At 39.1% G+C, this 23289-nt stretch overlaps 3 protein-coding genes across 5 annotated transcripts; 2 read left to right on the top strand and 1 right to left on the bottom strand.

Moving 5' to 3' along the window:
* Positions 1 to 1359: 1359 nt before the first annotated feature.
* Positions 1360 to 16065, bottom strand: LOC6725780 (probable serine/threonine-protein kinase nek3). 2 transcript variants are annotated; one of them, XM_039296390.2, is made up of 6 exons: positions 14917 to 16062; positions 14098 to 14337; positions 3919 to 4119; positions 3766 to 3848; positions 3350 to 3465; positions 1360 to 3280 (listed from the first exon to the last, which is right to left on the bottom strand). In XM_039296390.2, the coding sequence occupies exons 1-6, from the start codon at positions 15546 to 15548 to the stop codon at positions 3044 to 3046; spliced, it is 1509 nt and encodes a 502-aa protein (XP_039152324.1). In that variant the 5' UTR covers positions 15549 to 16062; the 3' UTR covers positions 1360 to 3043. The 2 variants fall into 2 exon arrangements, with proteins under 2 accessions (XP_039152324.1, XP_039152323.1); XM_039296389.2 differs by having other exon boundaries at positions 1360 to 3465; positions 14917 to 16065.
* A 361-nt stretch (positions 16066 to 16426) lies between these two features.
* LOC6739858 (ras-related protein Rab-40C) lies at positions 16427 to 19704 on the top strand. Of its 2 annotated transcripts, XM_016180933.3 has the most exons (5): positions 16427 to 16675; positions 17649 to 17785; positions 17841 to 18064; positions 18307 to 18529; positions 18945 to 19704. In XM_016180933.3, exons 2-5 carry the CDS (start codon positions 17653 to 17655, stop codon positions 19160 to 19162), a joined length of 798 nt encoding a protein of 265 aa, XP_016039088.1. In that variant the 5' UTR covers positions 16427 to 16675; positions 17649 to 17652; the 3' UTR covers positions 19163 to 19704. The 2 variants fall into 2 exon arrangements, with proteins under 2 accessions (XP_016039088.1, XP_016039087.1); XM_016180932.3 differs by lacking the exon at positions 16427 to 16675 and having other exon boundaries at positions 17871 to 18064.
* Positions 19705 to 21657: 1953 nt separating this feature from the next.
* On the top strand, positions 21658 to 23145 carry LOC6739857 (glycine-rich cell wall structural protein 1.8). Its single transcript, XM_039297203.2, has 2 exons — positions 21658 to 21789; positions 21958 to 23145. The coding sequence occupies exons 1-2, from the start codon at positions 21673 to 21675 to the stop codon at positions 22996 to 22998; spliced, it is 1158 nt and encodes a 385-aa protein (XP_039153137.1). The 5' UTR covers positions 21658 to 21672; the 3' UTR covers positions 22999 to 23145.
* Positions 23146 to 23289: the final 144 nt, after the last annotated feature.

Below are 23289 nucleotides of genomic sequence, written 5' to 3'. Positions count from 1 at the left end.
TGACTGACTTTCATTAGATAGATGGCCAAAATCCAGTTTCCCTTCTCCATTTCTGAGTGGGTGCCTTGGGTAACATCACCGATCGCCAACAACTAACTAAGTCGCATCATCATCGATACCCAAATCAAATACAGTTCAATTCCATTCAAATCGAAACGCGGACTCAGATCCAATACGATGCGATCGTGATCGTGATCAAGAGGCAAAGACATTTCCGCTTACTTAGGCGCAACAATTTCAAAATTGACAGCTCCCCGGTTGCCAATTAATCTTTGATTGGAATCCGTATGCGAGTGTGAATCGGAATGGCCCAAAGCCATAAACCAAATCCAGATAAATTGCTATAAATGTCTTTCCGAGTAGAGTTCATAAATTAAATCAACTCCAAATTAATAACACAAAAAAAAAGAAAAAGAACCAAATTCGCATTCTGGTTTTTCATCTTTAAAAGCGGCGTGACGTGGGTGAATTCAGAACTTGATAGTTTGCTTGGGAAACCGTTGACCCTATCCGGAATATTCGAAATATATTTTAAAATCGATAAAAAACCAGTGATATTTCCTACTTGCTCTGCAGTTGTTCATAATTTAAAGGAATTTTATTAAAACCTAAAAAGTAGTCATTTTTTCTTAAATATCTAATTTCAAATGGAAAAATGTAAAGAAACTTATTCAAAGCTAATAAAAAAATCCTGGGTTTTAGAGTATTAACATTTTAATAAGCTTGAGCCGCACATTTGGCTAATATAATTATGCAGTTGCGCCATGCGATTAATTAGCCATTAACAAATTCGAATTCTACGTATTGGTTTTGCCTAAATTCGTCGATGGGGTGAAAGGTTCTTTGGCAGTTCCTCGTTTTGTTGTTCATCGATTGGAATACTAAATTTGGTCGATGCGGAAGCATTAATCGATTTGTTTGCCTTAAACAATTGCAATCAATTATCCCTCGATCGAATGAACTAAAAGCATTCATCAATCAATAAGCATTTCTATCTCTTTCGCTCTGTGGATCCCACGCGTAGCATATACATATGTACATATGTATTTATTTCTAAAAGCCTAGAAATGCGCTTCACTTTGCCAGCCCCAAAAGTTATGCTATACTTCGAAAAATACGCACATTCATTCATTCATTTTTGCTTTCGTTTTTTATTTAGGATTTTTTATACAATAACTTAACATTTTGTTGGTTTTTTTTTTTAATAGGTTTTTGCTTTCTTTTTGGAATCGGAAATTTACAATATTAAATATTGATTTTATTGCTGTACTGGCTGCTGTTTTAACCCTCTGATGGATTTAGTTTACGGATTTGTTTATCTTCATTTGCGGACTTTGGAATTTCCCTTTTGCTGTTTGCTTATATTCAGTTGAAACAATATTGCTATTTCATATATCTGTGTGTGTATATATATATATATATATATATTTAATTTATTTTTTGTTTTTCATTACGTTTATCAAATGCAGCACATTGATGCTTAGGCTGTAGGTGTGTGGGTGTGTCTGTGTGTTTGAGAGTGTGTGAGTGTTACATATTTGTGGGTGTGGCTGTCCATTTCGGTGTTCTCATTACTTTCTTTAGCTATTTGGTTGCTGCTTTTCTCTCTGTGTAAACATTCTTGTACCTCGCTTTGCTCGATTTACCTGCATATTACTTTTGCGTATTTGTTTGCCTTCATTTTTCTGCTTTTGATTTGCGTTCAAACTGAGAAAAATACTGAGTGAAAGGGGTTGGAGAAATGGGGGGTTGGTTGGTTGTTTTGTGGGGGGTTGTATTGTGCTTAACTAAGCTGAAAAACGGTGGTTCTTCCTTTTAATATACTTTCTCTGGCCTCATTTCTAAGCTTTTGTCTTGGGATTTCGGTTTCTTCAAAGCCTTTCTTTCTATATATATATATATATTCTGCTCAAAGAACTAAGACCTTTTCTACCATTTTCGCCCTCTTTCTTCAGCACCGCTTTCCTTTGATCAGCCGCTACAGTGGGCCCAAAAGTCAGCGCACCCGGTTTCAATTGTCTGCCTCATGTAAATAATGATACAAAATAATTACTCATTATTTAGCCTTAGAAAATGGGGATTTTTTAATTAGTTCTCTTTTTCTACTATTTCCGGTTCATCTCGTTTTGCTTTATTGCGTCATTCATTTCATCTCATATATCGTATAGTATATATGCGTATGTGTGTGTGTATTTTGTATATGTACGTGTGTGTGTGTATATTTGTTTTAAGGTTTAACATTTAATTTACTTTCATCTGCTTCTTCGTCATCATATAAATAAAAATAAATACATTATTCTTTATGTTAATTTTTTTTTTTTGCATTCTTTTTTCGATTTTGTATCCATTATGCATGCAAGCAAAACGTTTTTCGTTATTTTTTTGTTCTTTTAGTTTTTACTTGTTAAACGTCCCTACATCCTTTTCATTATTTAAAAAAGCCGCACTAAATTTTACAATTACAAAAAAAAAATAAATTCACATATATGCATACAATAATTTTTATAATACACATATGCAGGTCGAGTCACATTACAGAAAAAGGGGGAAAAAAATAATATGTATATATAATAATGGTGAATTGCAGTTTAGCATCGCCTGCAGACACACAGATATATATATATATAAACATATATAAGTGCGGTCTTCAGGTTTACAATTCAAATGTTGAAGTGTCCATCGACTTATGTTTCGAAGCTGGAGCAACCGCTGCAGGGTGTTGCATAAATGTTGGTTCTCACTGTGGCTGCTGGTACCGCTACAACGTTCTTGACAATCAGCTGCTGTTTGTTGGTCAGAGAGCTTGGTTTTCCTAATGTTCTTCTAGTTCATTCTTGTGTGGTCTGAATCTCAATCTCTGTATCGGTTTTGGTCTCCTCTTGCAAAGCGAAGCAAAGCGATTTATGCGGCATGAAAAGTATTAACAGCTTGGCTCCATTTCGTCCAAAAAACATTAACATCAAAAAAACAGGGCTAGCAGGAAAATGACCGCCCTCCCCCCCCATCCCAAACTGCTCTTCGCGTCCCCCGCCATTTGCCCCAATTATTGGAGGACGCAGCAGCCCTTCTTCTTGTTCTTCTTCTCGTCGATGACCACATGACTAGCGGACGTCGGTCCGGGAACCACCTGTTTGGACACCTGTCCCAGCGAGGTGACCCCATTGTTTCCGGTTCCGCCGCTCAGCTCGGTCGCCGTCGCTGCTTTTCCGGCGCCAGCGTCGGCAGTTGCAGAGGCATGGGAATTTGTACCATTTTGTGCTGTTGCTAGATTCTGCGAGAGCTGCAAATAATGACATAGGGCTTTAGTCACGTATGCACATAGGGATAGGTAACCAATATTCCAACTCACATTTGATTTGATTACACTCTCGCCGATCGCCGTACCGCCGTTGCAATTGTCGTCCGCATGCTGGGCACTCCCGTTGCCAATTGTACGCTCCTCTGTGGGTGTGATGGGCTTGCCACCTGAAAGTAAGGGTATTTCATTACACACAGATCGAATAACTGGGGTCTATAATATATGTTCTCCGCCCATCACTACAATTTATTGATGTTCATATAATTTTTCATAAAATGATACCCAATTATAATGCTAAACTATAATCCGAAATACTTGGAATTCCAGTGTAGATAGAAAATAATAATGAACTAAAGTGAATTACCAAGTTATAATAACCTTGTGGAAGTTCACGCTCTCCGCCCAACATCGTGATAAACCTTATCCGAATGCACAGATCTTGATCGATTTGATCAAGTAGTACTTACCTCTGATCATGTTGACAATTTCATCAGCCTCTCTGGACAGATCGCCGCCTGGTCGAAAGGGATTGTCCCAGCCGGAATCGGTGCTGCAATGGAGGATTACCCAAGAGTCGATAATATATTTACGTTATATGGTTCACGATGATGGCCACCCACCTTTGCTGTCGATCGTAGGCCGCTCCCAGGCCGATCACCTGCTGCTGTTGGATCCCCGCCGCCGTCGTGGCCATCGTGTTATAGTCTAGGAGGTTGCTGCTGTAGTTGAACTCCGGAAAGTCCAGATACTCCGCCGGTGGACAGATTACTTGCGGCTGGCTGCTGTTGTAGATTGAAACGCGCACTATCGAACGCTCCGATCTGGAAATGAGCAGAGCAGGCAACACAAATCGAATTAGGCATTTTCTATATATTATATTATGTGTATCTATATGTGCAGTGGTTGATGTGCAGTGTGTTTTATATCGCGATTAGGAGAGGGGCGGTTGGTTGGTTGGGGTAGAAAACCGGCGAGCACTAAAATCACGCATCGGCGCATGTGACCTTAAAATAGCTGGGCAAGTGCGTCATCTACTGAGGAGCCACCTCAATGTCAATTAAATTAAGTCATTTGGCAATTGGCTTTCAGCTAAATATCTGATTCAATTGATTGCAACTGCCAGCGAAATACGATTTTCTCTCTGTATTTTGGCCAGGTTCATGTGATAAATTTAGAAATGTGAACTACATTACTCCCGAATAATCAGCTTGTCCCCGTCCAAAATGGATCTCTTCATCCAGGAATCATATAGAAATACGGCGGGTTCAGGCAAATATTCGACACATATGTTGCAGCCTTCTATTTTGTTGGCCACGAAAAAGAAATCTGACTTCTGCCACTAACACAAATATCACCAGGTCACTAGATCAAAGAAGTTAAATCAATACAGGGGGAAAGTGTTCCAGATTTTTTCTTTTTTTGGTTATTGAGGGATCATTGGCGTTATTTTAGGATTATTGTTCCTCGTGGAAGACACAGTTGAAACATTTTTAGAGCATCCAGAAATACAATGCGTTATTTGAAGACGTTTGCTTTATTCTTAAAATATTTATATTATATTTAGCTGCACTGGTGAAAAAATTGTATCGACTGCATTTAATGAGCAATGACATTTTTTTTATGCCCAATAGAAAACCAGCAATTTGACAAATCAGTTCAGAAATAAATTAGGTTTTATAGCACAACCTATTTTTTATCTTTATAACTGGTTTATGTCGATGACTTCATTTATGGCTGGTTGGCTGTGCGAAAAGACCGAGACTTACTGAGCCGAAACGCACTGTACTATCAAAGAACTGGAATGGAAGATCTAACTTGTAAGATCTCAATCTCCGCCATCCATCCAATGGCCCTTGGGACATTCACTTCCTCTACATCTTTCCAGCATTCGGTTTTATTGTCCCAGAACTTTGAACCCCAAGTGGAAAAACCATTAGAGAAACCTGTCGACAAAAAAAAAAAAACAAAAAAAAATCGAGAACCAGAAGAAGTAGCAAAAAATAAACAGCCTACAATCGAATCAGACAACCCGTTCACTATATAAAGACCCCTCCTCCTCCCCCACACAACACAGCGTTTTATCTGTTTACATTTCAAATACACTTCATAACTCAGTGTGCTTGTTGTTGTAATTATTTCTTTTGTTGCTGCTGTTGAACATGTGAAGATTACGTCATGTGCCGAAATTGATATGGAAAAATTGATACAGGGCACGCTCTACAGTGCGAACAAGCTTTGCTATGCAAATATTAAATAAATAACAATAAAAAAAATTAATAAAAAATATTATTATTACTATAATTAAGTATTCAACAATAGAACATGAAATAAATAGATAAGATGAAATACTCCAGTAAGGAAATAAATAAATGTGTGCACAATCCCTAGCATCTCTATAATTGTTACAATATTGATTTCTATGGTGTGTCTATGAACTCTAACTCAACTCTTTAGTCTACTATATCGACAGCGGCCTGTAGCAACTGGAACAAGAACAAGACCATCAACAAAACACGAGTGTTACAAGCTCGAAAAACAAGTTTTAGGCAAATAACAAATACCAAAAAAAAAAAAAGAAAAAAAGATTAACGTTTTCATCTTGTTTCGGCCCAAAGCATTATTAAACGTTTTTTCCTCGGAACAAAATGCTTGTTAAGTTGAAGTAGAGAAAAAGTTTAAGGAGTTACCACTAACTCATAAACGCGACTTCAAGTGCCCCACAGCAAATTAAACAACTGAAAAATATGGGAAAAATACTTGTTGCCATTACTGCGAAGCAGGAGGCGGAGTGAATAGATGGATAATGCTGTGGAGCAGAGGAGTGGAGGAGGAGACACGAAGAGGAGGTGGAACATGAGCTGTAAATGGGAAACAGAAGCAGAAGAAGCAGCATCAGCTGGGGAAAAGCGAACTCAAAGATGATCGCATTAATTATGTTTGCCACCAGCGATCTAGTGGTGCTGAGCGCTTGGCCATTTTCTGGCTAGTTAATAGCTATACACAAGTCTTAAACTAGCAGGTGATCTTTATCAGTGGTTCGCCATGCGGACACAATGCATTATGCTAACTTTTGTTTAGCCTTTTCATGTGATAAGAAAAGTACATTAAAATTAACTCTTTGATCAATTTTATAGCTTATTTAGTCATTAGGTTTTTCATTGATTTAGATGAATGAATTTGTTAAATTTTAAATCGATATTGGCTCCCACTGCAATAATATATTGTAGCTTTCATTAAAAACGTTAGTTGTTATTCGAAATCATCTATTTTCCTTTTGGAGTATTATACAAGTTTCTTGTAATTTTTTGGCATTTTTCTTGAGAACATATTCAAATGAAAGATTGGCACATTGAAAAAAAAAGCACTTGAAACATATGTTTATGTTGTCATAAAACATTTGGCTATATTTTAGCCTATTTTTTTTTTGCATCGAATGGATGGCAACACTGTTTGACGACTGCGACGTCGGCAGCGCAGCAGCTTTTCAATTAGTTTTGGTTTTTGCTGTTGTATTTTGGGGCACACACGCGAGGGACTACGTCACGGGCGAATAAGAAGAAGAAGATAAGGGGGAGGGGTAACGTGCGAGAGGGAGAGTGAAAATTAATTTAACAAATTATGCGACCCCACCCGCAAAACACAAAAACAACAAAAATAAAACACAAGCACATGAGAAACAAATAGCGGAAAATTCAATTTTGCACTTGAAAAGCGAAAACAGAGAGGAAAATAAAGAGCGCGATAGACTGGGGCGGGGAGAGAAGAGAGGGCAACTGCAGTGCGGCGTTGATTTCGATTTGTTTTATTAAATTTCAAAATATATACACTGGCGCAACCGATGTGGGCATATATTGTATAATGCATACGGTTTATATATAGTATAAATAAGAGCGACTAAGGCTAATTTATGTACAAACAAGGTGCTATTTTAACACGCACACACACTGGCGCACAGTTATTTTAATTGCGTTTAGCGGGCTACACAGAGCGAAATATTGTATCTAAATTGATAATTCAATTGAATTCAATAATGAAATATTTAATCATTAAGGTTAGGTATGTACTGAAAAGACAACATATTTGTTAATTTTAAAATGTTGTATATATCAAATCTTGACTTCATTTATAATCTAGACTCTGTTTTTCGCAGTGCAGGAGTGCGAGGGAGAGGAGGCGTTGTCGTTCTCTCTCACGCTGTTCGTGTGTGTGTGTATTATTTTTTGCGATGAACTCACTGCGCGCAACAACAACAACAATTACAAGTGTACTACTAATGTTTAACTACTTAAGTGTGTGTGAACCAAATAGCAGAAATTACTTTCACATTGTTTTTGCTCTTTTCAAATATAATTCAAGTGTTTTTTTTTTGTTTTTTTCTCAACCACTTGCACTTGCTTTTTCGACTCTCTTTGCCCGCCTACCCGCCCTCTCACTATTTCGCTCACGCAGTTAACTGTAATTTTTCCCTCTCTTTTTGCACTTTTCTTTGGTTTAAATTTAATACTTTTCTTATTCGTATGTTAAACACACTTTTAGGGTAATTCTACGCGCGTTTTACACTCGCTCTCTTCTTTGATCCTTTTGCGAATTAAAAAAAATAGCCGAAGAGCGGGAAGTAGCAGCAGCAACGATTGATGAGCGCGTAATTTTCTTTCGTTTCGGTTTTTGGGTTTTTGTGCTTTTATATTTTGTGTGAGGTGAGCGCTCTTTTTTGTTTGGAGGCTCTTCGGACTTTTGCGTTGTTGCTGCCTAAACTGAAAAACTGAACTGAAACTGACTGTTTGAGTTTCACGCTGCTGAAAAGTAAAAGATACAAAACACACACACTCACACGCAGGCGTTCACACGCACGAATGTTTGCAGGAGCGGGAAAGAGAGAGGCCGCTCTCTCGCAAACTTTTGCCAGGGCTGCCACCTTACTTACTGTTAAGTGGCGCGCTTTTTGAATACCTTAACTTAACAATAAAACTATACGTTTAACACTCGCTTTTATCAGAAAACTAAATAAATGCGTAGGTGAGAAATAAAACTAATGTGTGAGCTTTGAAGTTGATGAATAGTTTACTTTTCGTTTTTAAGCTTACATTTTAGAAGCAAGTACCTCACAATCATGCAACTTACTTTCAATCCGTATTGCAAAACAACGTACTTGAGATAATAAAAAGTAGTCCTTTGAAAAACTCAACCCTCTTTCAAACTTAAGACCCGAAGTATTCGAAATAAATCACTTGAGATATCTGAAATACGCCGCAAGCGTTTCACTTTACAACAGAAGACACAAAGAACAATTAACATTCTCTTTAATGAGCTCTTTAATGGGCTCCAGACACACACGTCTACGTCTATCTTTTGTCATGGTTTTATTGCGATCTATTTTGAGCGAAACAAAAACATTTCCAAATTTTTCATTTCGCGCATTTCCTGGCTAGAAAATTTACACATTTCGGGCAAACAAATGAAAACAAACAGCACAGCCGGCAATTCGTGCTTTTTGTATGGGGATTTTTGGCAGCTGCTGCAGGCAAACCTGAAATTACACTAGCCAACAACGACGCAAATATTTTCTCAACATTTCGCCAATATTTTATTTATTTATTTAGAATTATCAGGAATGTATAACTTATTTTTATTAATTTTAAATAGATTTCTGACACGAACTGATTAATTTTGTTTTATTGCAGTCAAAAATCAACAGCCGGAAACCTTACAAATTTTGAAGAGTGTTCTTGCTGCTAAGTGTAATTTTGTGATTTACGTATTTGCTGGTATCTTTTGTTGTAAAAGCGCAGATGAAATGCGCAATAAGCAAAGGGCGAAAACGCCGCGAATTTGTAATGGCAAAAACGGGAAAACAAACAAAACGTAAATCCAAATGCGCCACATCTGGCAACGTTGCCAAAGCCAACAAACATGACATCACTTTTTTGCGCACTCACCAAAGTAATAAAAGAGCGTAAGCTCGCTCTACCGCTCCTCGCTCTCTTTCTCTCTCTCACTTGTTATACACAAGCAACGGACCGAAAATAATGTAACAACAAAAAAAAATAGCCAAAGAGAGCACAAGGGAAACACGGAAAAACATAAACACGTAACCGCACACACATAAAGGTAAAAGCGGGGAAGCTGCTGGAAATAGCGATGGAAAAGGGCGAGGGGATAAAGAACGACACAGAAGGGGGGTTGATTAAAACAGGGTTGCCACCGCCACTATGGAGATGCTTAGAATCGGGGTCCCCATCTATTGTTGTCAAAAAAAAAAAAGGAAAAAGTCGAAAATATAGGCGGAAAAATAAGAGCAGAACACAAAATCAAGAAAAACCACGGCACACAAACCACAAACACATTCACACCTGTGGTCAGCCAAATAGCACACTATAAAAATATAGATCCGTACATTCAACAGTTTGTGGTAAGCAGTCCGAAATAAATTGAAATATTCAACATTTCTCGAATAATTTTAAGATTCATGTACACAAAAAGAAAAAATCTACGAGTTAACGATCGAAAATTCGATTATTATTTTTAGATTGGGATATGATTCATTGAACGCGTGATACTATTTTCTCTGTGTACAATGTGCCGCAAAAATATCTCACAGTTTGCCATTTAGCACTTCAGATACTTTAGCTGTAAATATTGGCAATAAACAATTATCGTTTTGGCATTGCTTGCTAATTGCAAGTTACTCACAGAAAATGTTCAATAGCTAATAACTTTATTATACATTTTTTAAAAATCAAAATTTTTTCAAGATGGTTAGATTACAAACTTTGAAATGGAATGATCATATTTATACAAGTCTACATTTTTGTTTTGGTAATATTTTTACGACCTGCACGGTGCACACGTAAATGGGTAATAGGGCTAATGCTCAGTGGGAAATACGAAAACGATCCAATTTGAATATGACAGCATGACTGCGGCTAAATATAGAATTTACTACTCCCGATTAATTCGCCGTTGGAATTACGCGCTCCTCCGCTTTTGCCGCACAATATATTTTTTGGGCATTAAGTGATTTGAAATTATTTGGCATTGCGGCGCGCTGATAAGTTCACTAACAATTGATAACGAACGATTTGAGGCGAAGATGGATGAGTGACGTTGGTAGCAGAAAATAAATATAAATACTTATAACATTTCGGCGATTTGTTGCCATTGCCAATGGGAATTTGTCGAGAGTATTATAGTATTTACGAGTTATTATAAATCTATTATACATAAACATTTGAAAATCTCACAGAATGCTCGAGCTTAGGAGCACACAAGTGTTGCTCGCATTTTCCCCATTTCCGTTACAATTTCAAACAACTAATACACAATTGGCATAGTTCCCAATGAAATTGACAGTATTCAAGATTGGCGCACTAAAAGATATAAAGAAATGCTTGCTATATAGGAATTCTTGCAGAGAAATTTAATTGAAATTGAGTCGACACTAGAATTCGAATTATAACTATAAAAAACTAGTACAATAAAATTAATAAAATAAACTTTATTTGCTAAAAAATATCCTATTAAATGTATTATAACATCCGCAGCATCTGGAATAAAATAGTTTTTGCAGGGCTTCCAATTGTTTTATATCACAACAATTTAAACCAATTTGTTTTGCAAGTATTTGTTGTAAAGCTGACAGCTTTAATTCCATAAGTTGAACAAAACTACACTAAACTATGCATAATCTTTGTGTGGAAAAATGTATTCAGCCCACCTTGTGGCCTCATAATCGCATATCTTTTGTTCCTGCTCGTTTTTTTGTTTAGCCTAAAAGTTAATAATAATTTCCACTGTTCCGTTGCACAGAAGCGGCAACAACAATTACACACGCACTGCTGGCCAGCGGCACAATTACCGTTGTTGGCATTACAACAATGTGACAATGGGCCTGTCCCGTCTGCCTATGATTATAATTATGCCTATATGATTATGATTATGACTGGGTCCACTGGTGACGATCATGATGATGATGATGACGACGGCGACGATGATGATGATGAGCACGCTGTATGCATGTCAAGTGTGCCGTGGGTACCGGAAAATCAATTGACTGAGTGACAGGCGGACAGTGCGAGATGTACTTTCACAATAGCTATAGACATGAGCAAGGCCCACCGGTCGATCGAATTTCTAAGGTCCAAAAAAAAAAGAGAAAAATCAGAATCATGTCGAGGTCAGCTGTTCAATCAGCCTCCTTTCGTTGGTTTTAGCAGAGAAAACAAGTAAAAAGTTCGATTTAAGTAAAAGTAATGCTCTTTTTCAGCGCAAACGGTCACACTGTATCTTTTTAATGAAATAGCACACTAGAAAAAGGCATTGATTAATATATGACTGATCATTGGCTAAATTGTTTATCAAGTTTTTCCCCGTGTATCTGGATAATCGATTAGTAGAATAAAGAGCCGCAAGATTCCCGGTTTTTCTTTTCTTCTCTCAGCGTTCTTTTGCCTTTTTCCTTTCCTTTCTTTTGTGACTCTGACTAACTGTAAGAAAGAAAGTTCTACAGCAAGTGCCGAGCTCAAAAGCTGATGACATCACGCTCCACCGGCAAATTAATGCTCCCCACATACAATAAAAAATGAAGAAACACACATGTGGAGAGACTGGCGAACAAAAAGGTCACAACATGTGTTAAGTCTAATCTCTCCCAAAATGGAATATGCCACCTAGACGAAACAGCCAATAGACAAAGCAAAACAAATTGTCAGCAAATTTGATTTGATGCCCGTTTGACAGCCATCACAAGAAATAAAACACCTTCTATATTTGTCTTGTCAGCCGTTTAAAACCAATGCTATTTGTTGAGTTCTGGGCAATGATAATAGCAAAAACTGTTTAGGAACTTTCTTATTATACTCATCACATTTGAAAACTTAATCTTTTACTAATTATATAAAACATTTAACTGATCAAAGGCTTTAAATTGCACCCGTTATTCAGATAATCGAATAATTTGGGCGTAGATTATCGCAGTGCAGCTCTACTCCATGACAAAAATCGATTGTCAAGCTCGGTTATCGGCGTGAATCCAACTAGAACTAAAGTTAAAGCGCCCAATTCGAATCTAGTGGGTGCGGCACATCCATTAGATACGCGTTCAGATACGGATACACAAAATGCAGCCGAAAAAGATGTGGGTCAACAACCACCAAATGAAGTTGACCCACTTATATACATATATATTGCTTTAAAATGCACACACACACAGACACACGTACATTGGCGACACACGCACATGGGGTCATTATGTAATAAAAACGATGACGATGTTTAACGGTATTCCAGTTAGAATGACTGCAGCGCCGGCGCATTATAAACTCCAATTGGAGTTCCCATCTGGTGGTGGGAAATGCGAAAAGGCAGACGAAGAAAAACCCAAACAAACAAACCCATCTTCCAATTGGACTGATAACACGAAAGAAGGGGCATAGGAAAAGGGAGGATAAACAAAAATACAGTGGCAGCTCGCCAATTAGAATCCTTTTTTGGCGGGTCTTCTTATTGGAAAATAATTTCGTTTCCTATTTTGAGACTTTAGTTTCATATTTTGGGGCCATCTTCAATTTACTTGTGAATGGAATATCTCCTATTTCAATTTTCAGTTATTTTAAAATAGTTACAAACTGTTTTTATTGCGTGGAAAGAACCCGAATAATTTTAATGAGCTTCTCAAGCAATGAAAACACAAGTTGAAATGTCTTTTTAATTGTTTCCGCTCCAACTTGTCATTATACACCTCGTTTCGATTTAATTCAAGGCCTAGCCCCCCATTTGATTTGCCATAAAAATGCGCGTCCATCAACTGAGTGAACACTGTACGTGGGTTAAAGCTACACAGGTAGCAAAGTTTATAAAACCAAACTGCTGACGACGTTGAGCGGTAATTATCGATTCAAAAATTTGTGTGTCTCAAGCTTCCTGCCTTTGGGGGAGGTTGTGGGTAAAAAAAAAATGGCGGGGATTTGGGGGGCTTTAGTTTTGGGGTTGGGTGCGATGAGCACAAAGTTCATCGCTTGCTATTTGGGTTGATGGCGCTGTACATACGTATGGTGGCGATGCGGTACAACCCAGCTGCAGTTTTTGCCCACAGGCTTTGGGAAAAGAGATCAGCTTTGGATTGGCCCAAAAAACCAAAAATGCCCAGCTTACTATGAATTAGAAAAGCGAAACAAAAGTGAAAGCTGCCAAAAAGTCATTAGACGGATATTTTAATTAGGTAAAAGTAGGCCCACTTTCGGGGCATACACAATAAAAGCCCTGCAATGAATATCGAAGATAAGCCACACATTGTTACACTGACAAAAATACATACAACATTATACAGTGTCTTCGTTTATTTAAATAAGCCTAGAACATATATGCATAACCTTGAAATTCAGCAAGTCAATTATATCTCTCATATATTTCTACATGTCTAGATACCAGAGTTTACTTTTTCTCGCGATGATAGACCACAAAGAACCTTAAAAAGATATCAAATTTTTACATTTCTTGATATCCAGAGTTTACTTTTAGTCATTTTGTGCGGTGCAAATAAGAGATTTCCTTCAAGTAGGGCAAATAGTGAATCATTTCATTTTTTAATTACGATTTCTATTAAATATTGACCATACATTTAGACAACCACTGCCTTAATTGGCCATAACTATCGTATATTTATTTGGTCATGAGGGCAGGTTTTTATATTACCTACATAAGAAGAACTCGTCTGGAATTTTTAAAATCTAGTTCCATATATGGCAACGGATTCGTTACTTTTGTGTTTAGTTTAGTTACAGTGTATCAAGTTTGTTACTTACTCTTCCTGCACCTCAATGCCGCTGTCATCCATGGTCCCCTTGGCATAGTCTCCACTGTAGCCACCGGCGAGCGGCTGTTGCGACGCCAGCGTCGACGCCAGCTGCGGCTGACCAGCGGCGGCAGCGGCGGTATCCGCGGCATCGAACCCAAAAGTGGACTCCATGTGCTCCGACAACGGCGTCGGCGTCTCGAAGACGAGCGTCTCCACCATCGAACCCTTCGAGGAGCCAAAGGAGACGCTGTGGACACAAACAGTTAGTATATAATACAATAATACCTATTAAAAATTAACTTAGCAAAATATGCTCCTATATCCTATCCGTATAAACTATTAAAATATAAATAGGCTATTATAGAAGATAAGTCTACTTATGGCTTAGTAACACTCCAGCGGAAAAAGTATTCCAAAAAAATCTAGGAAGAAAACTTTTAGAAACCACGAACCTGTTAACTAGTGTTCATGTTGCTGTTAAACTAAATCAATTTCATTTTAGGATAAATAATCGACAAGTAATCCCTTGAATACCCTTCAAGATATATACCTGTGCTTTGTTGCGAAGCAAAATCGAAATTATAATCGATCGGTCAGGTTGCTTTTTACTAATACCTATTATAGCATTTTTGAAAATATTTGTACATAGACTAGAGTTATGGCGAATATTTTATGTAAGTAAGTTGCTTACTCTGGAGTTACAATTATGATGGGAAAGCTAAAGGAATTTATGTTATTGAAGTAAGGAGAAAAAGTTCCCAAGACAGTTGTTTATAAATATAAACTGAATAGCTTGATTAAGAGTAAGTAATTGTAGGAGATTTACCGTTTGAGGCCGACGCTTTTGGTGCCCAATTTGCTTAGTTTGCCGGGTTTCTTTTGGGGGCGTGGGAATTTATCGCTCAGATCGCTGGATATATCCTCATCGTCAGCTGCTGCTGTTGTTGTAGTTGTTATTGTTGTTGTTACCGGTTCTTCTCCTGTCGTCGTTGTTGTTGTTGTTGTAGCTGCTGCAGCTGCCGCTGTCGCCGCATTGTTGTTGTTGCTGCTGCTGGCCTCGTTGTTTTTGCATTTGCTGTTATTCTTATTACTTTTATTATTAGCCATGTTTTTCGCACTGACCACAAGCGAACCATTATTGTTGTTGTTCACATTGTTGTTGTTTTGCTGCGTTGTTGTTGTTGTGTGCACCAGTGGCAGCGACGTTGGCGGCGCAGCAGCAGCGACGCCGGCAGAGAACGCCGACGCAGGCAGCGGCGCAACAACAATCTCCTCGCTTAGCAAAAGCGTTCGCTCATCACAGTCGGCAGCGCCGCCGGCGGCGACGTCAACGTCGGCTGAGACGCCAGCAGAGCCGTTCGACAGCATTGCGGTTGCAGCAAAACGATTCGATTTCGATTTCGCGGCTAACGGTGCATTTCGAGGGGGCGGCGTGGTGGGCGGGGCCAGGGCCAGCATAGGTATATCTTTATATATATATAGGTGCGCCAAACACACACACAAAAACTTAATTAAATCGCAATTTGTGTGTGCAAAATAATGACAACCCAAAAAAAAGCCAAACAAAATCAGCACTTGCACAAAGGCACACAAATATATATTTCTATATTTTTTTTAGCACATTAACGCGCACCTCTGTAAACAGCAACAAAAAAAAAACAAGCAGCAACAGCTACCGCAACTGCGACGTCGACGGAGGCAGCGGCTGCGGCAGAGGCGTCGGTGACCTGCACTTTAGTTTCCGACCAAAAACTCGCGTTTATAAATAAATATGCATGTGCATTTAATAAATCCGTTAGCGCGCGCTCTGTTGCTCTTGTCCTGCGAATTCGGATCTCGGATTTTTTCGGATCGGAGCGACACAATCGGAACAATCGTGTGTGTATATTTGGCAGCGCTTCGAATTTCTGTTCTGTTCTGTTCCGTTTTGTTCGAACGCACTGGCGATGACACCCGGCCGATAGCGCGACTGTCCGATAAGCAGCACCCCACTTGCGATAGCTGGCTAGATAGTTTTTGTAAAGGTAAAAATCTGGGCAAAGTTAGAAAGCCCAACTATAAAGTATTTTATTCTTACATTTCCAAAAACAAAAAGTTAATGCAATTAAAATGAAAAATAATTGGCGGTTATAAAATAATGTAGCATTTAGCTTAAAATTGTTCCAATTTGTTATATACACAGTTAGGCTTAGACTTAATCAGTTAAATGTTTGCACAAAATAATAAAATAAGAAATGTTTAAATTTTTCAAATAGTTGTAAAATCTATATTTTAAATTTATTGAACAACACTGCTTAGCCGACTCGTCGCCTATCGATAGCCTATCGATAAGCGCAACCTAGCAGTTCTTCCATCCCTATAGAGATGAGCGAAATTGCAATTTTCTGTATTAATATTCGCAGCAGAAAAAACCACAAATAAACAGCAATAAATCGGAATACATGGGATATATAGCCGCGATTTAACTTGCGTAAATCGTGGGACTGGAAAAGCGTGAAAAGCCCGCCGAGGACAAGTCGCCGAAGCGAGGAAAATCGCTCATCTCTATTACAAATACGAAAATGAAACTGCGTGCATTCTAAATGGTAAGTTAAACGCTCAGAAAAAACGGTTAGTGCTGTTCACTAAACAAAATACCCCATTAAACGGCTATAATTAATTGTTTTCCAATTGCTGCGAGGGAAAACAATAAACATTCTACACATTTGTAGCAAAAACAACAATCAAAATAAGCACGCATACTAATACGAAAAATGTTTTTCTCTATTTTCGTTTATTTCTCTTTTTGTTTGTAAAACAAAGTGCATAAAACGCAACAATTACACGCTTTAATGGTTTTGTACACATCGATAAATTGTGAAATACATTTTCATGCAAAACCAAAACACACCCACTTTTTACCTGTGCGAGTGTGTGTGTAAATGTGGAAAATCCTTTTACAGTGCGCGAAATGAAAACAAGTGCGAAAATCTATAAATAAGTGCAATGCATTTGTTTATAGTTTTTATTACCATGACTCACATAGAAAATTACTGGGTCTGCAAAAATAGAACGCACAAATATTGCCGGTTCAAAAATACCGGTTAGCCCGGTTAAGAAAATGCAAAAAAAAAAAAGAAAAAATGTTTAAGAACCACAACCACTTTGGCCCACATTTAATTGCAGTTAAAATTACGTAAAAGAGAAAAAAATGTCTCATTCAATGAGTAAACCTCTTGCGGTTATAATTTGTTAACTGGGTTATCTAAAAAAACATATTTTAAAATAGAAAAATGAGTGTGTAAGGTAATTTCCGGCATTCATTTGGAACGCTCTAGAGGAACTATGTATTTAAAAATACTTTGCCCTAGAAAGTGTGTTAAGCTGCTTAAAAGTTTGAGGTACACACACCTTTTACAATCCATTTAAATATTAAAAAAACAACACGTCGTCACGTTTGTGTAGAAATATATTTGAAATTTAAGTAGTTTCATTATGAATCGCCTCAGCTGTCCGCCAATAGTTATTATTCATATGTATCTATTTAATTACAATATTTAAATTTTTCTACCTTGCCAGCCACATGGGAACCATGACCAAGGACTACGACTATCTGCTGAAGGTTCTACTGGTGGGCGACAGCGATGTGGGCAAGCACGAGATTCTCTCAAACCTGGAGGATCCCTCCACGGAGAGTCCCTTCTGCAGTGGGAACGGTAAGTGTTGGGCATATCCCTTGAACGACCACCGATATGCAAGCCAATCTAATAGACTGCACATCTCATATCTTCCAAACGGTAGCCTACAAGACGACCACCATCCTGCTGGAGGGCAAGCGGGTGAAGCTGCAGCTGTGGGACACCTCTGGCCAGGGACGCTTCTGCACGATCATTCGCTCGTATTCGCGCGGCGCCCAGGGCATCATCCTCGTTTACGACATCACCAACAAGTGGAGCTTCGACGGTATCGATCGGTGGCTCAAGGAGGTGGACGAGGTCAGTTGGGAATTATAAGTTGCATCAGGAAAGGAAGCACATGAAAGAGATCTTTGTGACGACATTTTTACGTGCTGTAAAGTAGTACTTAAGGAGTGGCTACTTTTTCATTTACAAGATAGATCCACAATTAATACGACAATGCTGTAACGAAGATTATTATAGATTTCAATGTGTTTTCCTTTCTAGTTTTACCATACATGATTCCAATTAATAACTCCATATGTACGATTAATTTGCAGCATGCCCCAGGAATTCCGAAGGTTCTTGTCGGCAATCGCCTGCACTTGGCCTTCAAGCGACAGGTGGCGGCCAAACAGGCCGAGACCTACGCCAGCCGCAACAACATGTCCTGCTTCGAGATATCGCCTCTCTGCGACTTCAACATCCGCGAGTCCTTCTGCGAACTGGCGCGGATGGCCCTGCATCGCAACGGCATGGAGCACATCTGGCGCAGCAATAAGGGTAAATATAACTAGGCTATTAAATGGGAGAAGGATAGTGGCTTTTCGAGTTAAAAGAACTAAAGTGCATTATCTAGTTTGGCTAGACCAGGTTAAATTTACTTAATCGCATCTATTTTTAGTTACATTGTGAAAAAGTCATGACAAGGCCTTGAGGTCAATTTTGATTGAGTTCCAATTAAAGCGTTCATTATGTCAAGACAATCATTAATCTTTTTCCGACCGTTGAATAACACTTAATCGCTATAATGTGTGAACTTTTGTTGATTCACAAACAACTAAAACTGTTGATATCATACAACTTATGAACTTATCAGATGAACTTTAAAGAAAACCCGAAATGCACTCTCCCTAGCAGAGAGACATGTATATTGTTCTTTAATTCACTTAGTAACCCAATTTGAATGCCATTGCAGTGCTGTCGCTTCAGGAATTGTGCTGCAGGACGATCGTGCGAAGGACGAGCGTGTATGCGATCGATTCGCTGCCGCTGCCGCCGTCGGTCAAGTCGACGCTCAAGTCATACGCGCTGACCACGTCGCAGTGCTTCAACTCGCTGACCCAGAGCTCCAAGAGCAAGAACCGCTGCAAGACGCCGACGAGCAGCAGTCGGAATAGCTGTGCGATCGCGTGATCGTTGCCTTGTAGGCCGCCGCCCAGCCGCCTACGCCGCCACGCCCCTAACCGACATTAACTTTAATTGAGCTCTACTTATGTACTCTAGGCTATAACAGACAAACACACCCAAACCATACCCATTACCATACCACACACCCATTCAACCCAGCCCTTTGGTTATATGTTTTGTTTCATTGACATTGATATGTTTACTTTTTACACAGTAAAGCGTGCACCTTTTTAGTTTTTAACCACCCCCATCCCGGCCCCATTCCCACGACCTCTCTCTTTTGCATTAATCTAATGTTGTTAATATTATTATGTTTGAATAATTCTAATATTTAATGCATCAAACACATCAACATATAAGAAAAGAAAAAGAAAAACGAAGAAATAACGTCAAGTGAAAATCAACTTTTATATGGATAAAAAGAATTACTTTTTTTTTTGTTTGTTTACCATCGGATTAAAATATTCTTAGAGATGTATTGTAATTGAAGCGAATTCAGCAAGAGAAGCACACACAAAGGCGAATTGATAAAAATAATTCATAATGAACTAGAAGACTGTGTTTTCATTTATTTGCCATCCCTTTCTGATTCCTGGCCAGCTGACTCCATCTCTTTCCATTTAGGTTTCTAATTTGTGGTAATTTAAAGTGAAAGTTCGCTGCATCTTTAATAGGATCAGTCTATATAATTATGCAACTCTTTAAAGTTTCTCCTGAAAAAAAGAGTTTCTATATTCATTGTCCATTTTTCTAGATGTAAATTCAAGTGTACCTTTTAGCAGAACCAAACTAAAGTCGAAGAAAGTTAAATGATTTCTTAGATAGAATTTTTATATACATATAAAAAATTTAGATATTCTCAGTTTTTACTGTTTTTACTGAAGTTAAAAAAAATGTTTGAACAATGTTTTAATGAAAATTAGCACATCTGCTTTATACAACTGCAACTTTGATTGAAGTAATATATATTTGAATACCCTGGAGCTTATTGGGAATATATGATATCATTGTTATAAGAATATTATTATTTTATAGAATAATAGTTTTGGGCTAGAACAAATTATTTTTAAAATGGCCATTGATATGTGTTGGAAAATGCCATCGTTTAAGCATAGGTATCTGTATAGCTCATGTATCTTGTATCTTTGAAGTATTATTGTGCATCTATTATTATTATTATTATTTTATATCACAGGATTATGAAGTTCCATAACTGTTGTATAAACAATACTCTTCCCCGGTATTTCAGCTTGTAGAGCACTTGGATTGTCGATGTTTGGATTCCTATCTTCTTTGCTGGGTTTCCAACATCTGTTGGGGGTTGTCCCTTGTCGGATGTGATTAATCGGTTGGCTGCAAACCCAATTTGATATTGTAATATTATTTAAATGACTCAAATTGCCTTTTCGTCGGTTTGCTTCGCATTGGATTCATTCGCCCTTTGAGGCAAAACATTTCGCGGCTTCTTCTTTTTTTCGACATCTATTGCCTTCCCCAGATTTCGGCTGTTTGGCATTTTGGCTTTACACAATTCCCAAAGTTGGGCAATCAAAAGGGGGCGGGGCTCTCGGGGGCAGTGGACTCGTTATACTTTAAACGTATCTTCAAATTTCGAATGAATGCGAAGTGATAGCGAAATTATTGCAATAATTTGCATACGCTTTAATTTACTTTATAATGGGTTTGCCTTTTTTTTATCTATTTTGTTTTATAGTTTTGGCAAGTTATAAAATACTTAAGTGCAAATGAGCTGACGTGTAATAAATTAAATTGTTTATTCTATCATATGTATTGATCAGCATTTTTTATCTTTTTTTTTATTTCTATTTAGCATCAAAAGAAAAGCTCTTATATATTTTTATATTTATGTATATTTTAGTTAAACTTACATTTAAGAAACGAGGAAAGATTTAAAGAACTTTAAATCTTACAGAACTTATATGGTACTTTATGGGTATTGTTGAAAGAACATATCTAATCTTATCTTCTTTTTAACAATATAGTCAGCTTTTTATACATTGTTTCTAAATAAGTTTATTTTCTGCCCTTTAGGTAATATCTTAATTTTATATATATATATTTATGGATATTTGGGATTGGCTTGTAACTACCATTTGAGGATGGTACTTCCCCTTATTTAATGATTGTTCGTTATTTCTGAAAATGCATTTCCCATATGGGCCTGCATTGGGAAAGTGTTAATCCGACCTGAACTCAACTGAAATGAACTGACCTAGCCCATCGATCAGGTGACCTACGGGGGGCGGGGTCACCATCATTAAGCGGTTCGTTCATGCCCGGCGGATTAATTTCGGCGGCTGGTCCCAATTATGGAACTGCTATGTTTCCCATTTTTTTTTCCACCGGACTCATTTGCATTTGCCAGCCGTCGATGCGTTTGTTGTTGGACCAACTCGAATCCAGATGGACGGAGATGGCTTTCGGGTTGGTGGTCAAAAGAGTGGTGGGCAGCAAGATGACGAAAGCCAGTTCACAGACAGACGGAGCATCTCGCAATGCGGCTGCTATATAAACCGCGGATCGTTTGGATTGGAGCATCAGTTGGCTTCCTCTTCTGCTACGTGAAGTTCCATAGTTTTCAACCCCCAAGCAAGAAACTTCCAGCAATGAAGGTGAGTCTGCTCGACAAAATCAGTTTCAAAATATAAAAAGTTAAAAAATTACCCAAAAAAAAGAAGGACACAACAACAAAGCCCAATATCATGAAAAAAAAACACAAGCTGATAAATTATTGTTTATATTTTATATATTTAATAATTGCAACATCGAATCGTTTACAGATCTTTGTGTGTCTCCTGGCTACGTTGGCTGCCACCGCATCGGCTGGCTTCATTGGCGGATCCGGCGGTGGTGGCGGTGGCGGTGGCTACAGCTATGGAATCGGTTCCGGCGGCGGCGGTGGTGGCCACCAGGAGGTGAAGACCATCCAGGTGATCCACCAGGAGGGTGGCGGCTACTCCGGCGGCGGCGGTCATGGCGGTTACTCTGGTGGCCATGGAGGATACTCTGGCGGCGGCCACCAGGAGATCAAGACCATCAAGGTTATTCAGCAGGAAGGTGGCGGCTATGCCGGCGGTCATGGCGGTTACTCTGGTGGTCACGGTGGCTACTCTGGCGGTGGACACCAGGAGGTGAAGACCGTTAAGGTCATCCATGAGGAAGGACATGCCCTGGGCGGCGGCGGTTATGCCGGAGGCCTTGCCGGCCATGGACACGGACATGGTGGCCATCAGGAGGTGAAATTGGTCAAGGTCATCCATGAGGAGGGCGGTCATGGCCACGGTCACGGCGGTGGCTACTCCCACGGTGGATTCTCCGGCGGTCATCAGGAGGTTAAGACTGTGAAGGTCATCCACCAGGAGGCTGGCGGTCATGGCGGTTACTCTGGCGGACATGGTGGCTACTCTGGCGGCCATGGTGGCTACTCCGGCGGCGGTCACCAGGAGGTCAAGACCGTTAAGGTTATCCACGAGGAGGGACACGCTTTGGGCGGCGGCGGCGGCTATGCCGGTGGATACTCCGGTGGCTTCTCCGGCCATGGACATGGACATGGTGGCCACGAGGAAGTGAAGGTGGTCAAGGTGATCCATGAGGAGGGCGGTCACAGCCATGGCGGCCACGATCACGGACACGGTCACTCGCACGGCGGATTCGAGGAGGTCAAGACCATCAAGGTCATTCACGAGGAGGGTGGCCACGCCCACGGCCACGGACCCGCCCCCATCATCAGCAACGAATACCTGCCGCCCAGCAATGAGTACCTGCCCCCCGTATCCGCTCCCCAGCCCGGATATCTGCCCCCATCCTCCAGCTGGAAGTGATTCCATGCCATTCGATTCGAGCCATACTGATCCTTGAGTCTTGTTAAGTAATTTTAGGTCTCCTTTTTTTTCATTTCCCATGTTTTTTTATTGTTGTTCCCATTTTACCTCACCCTTTGAACAAATATACCATCTGTAAATTATAAACCATTCGGATATTCTGTGATATATGGGCGCCAAAAGTTTTGGAAAGTATGTTTGCAGCATACGAGAATGTTTGAACAAATAGTTGGAAAGTTCTGATTGATGGCGAATTAACGTATCATTGATCATTTGATTATTTGATTAAAA

This window comes from Drosophila simulans, chromosome X, assembly GCF_016746395.2.
Source record: "Drosophila simulans strain w501 chromosome X, Prin_Dsim_3.1, whole genome shotgun sequence".
NCBI classification, from domain to species: Eukaryota; Metazoa; Arthropoda; class Insecta; order Diptera; family Drosophilidae; genus Drosophila; species Drosophila simulans.
The sequence above is the reverse complement of the archived record's forward strand: the minus strand, read 5'-3'. Positions and strand labels throughout refer to the sequence as shown.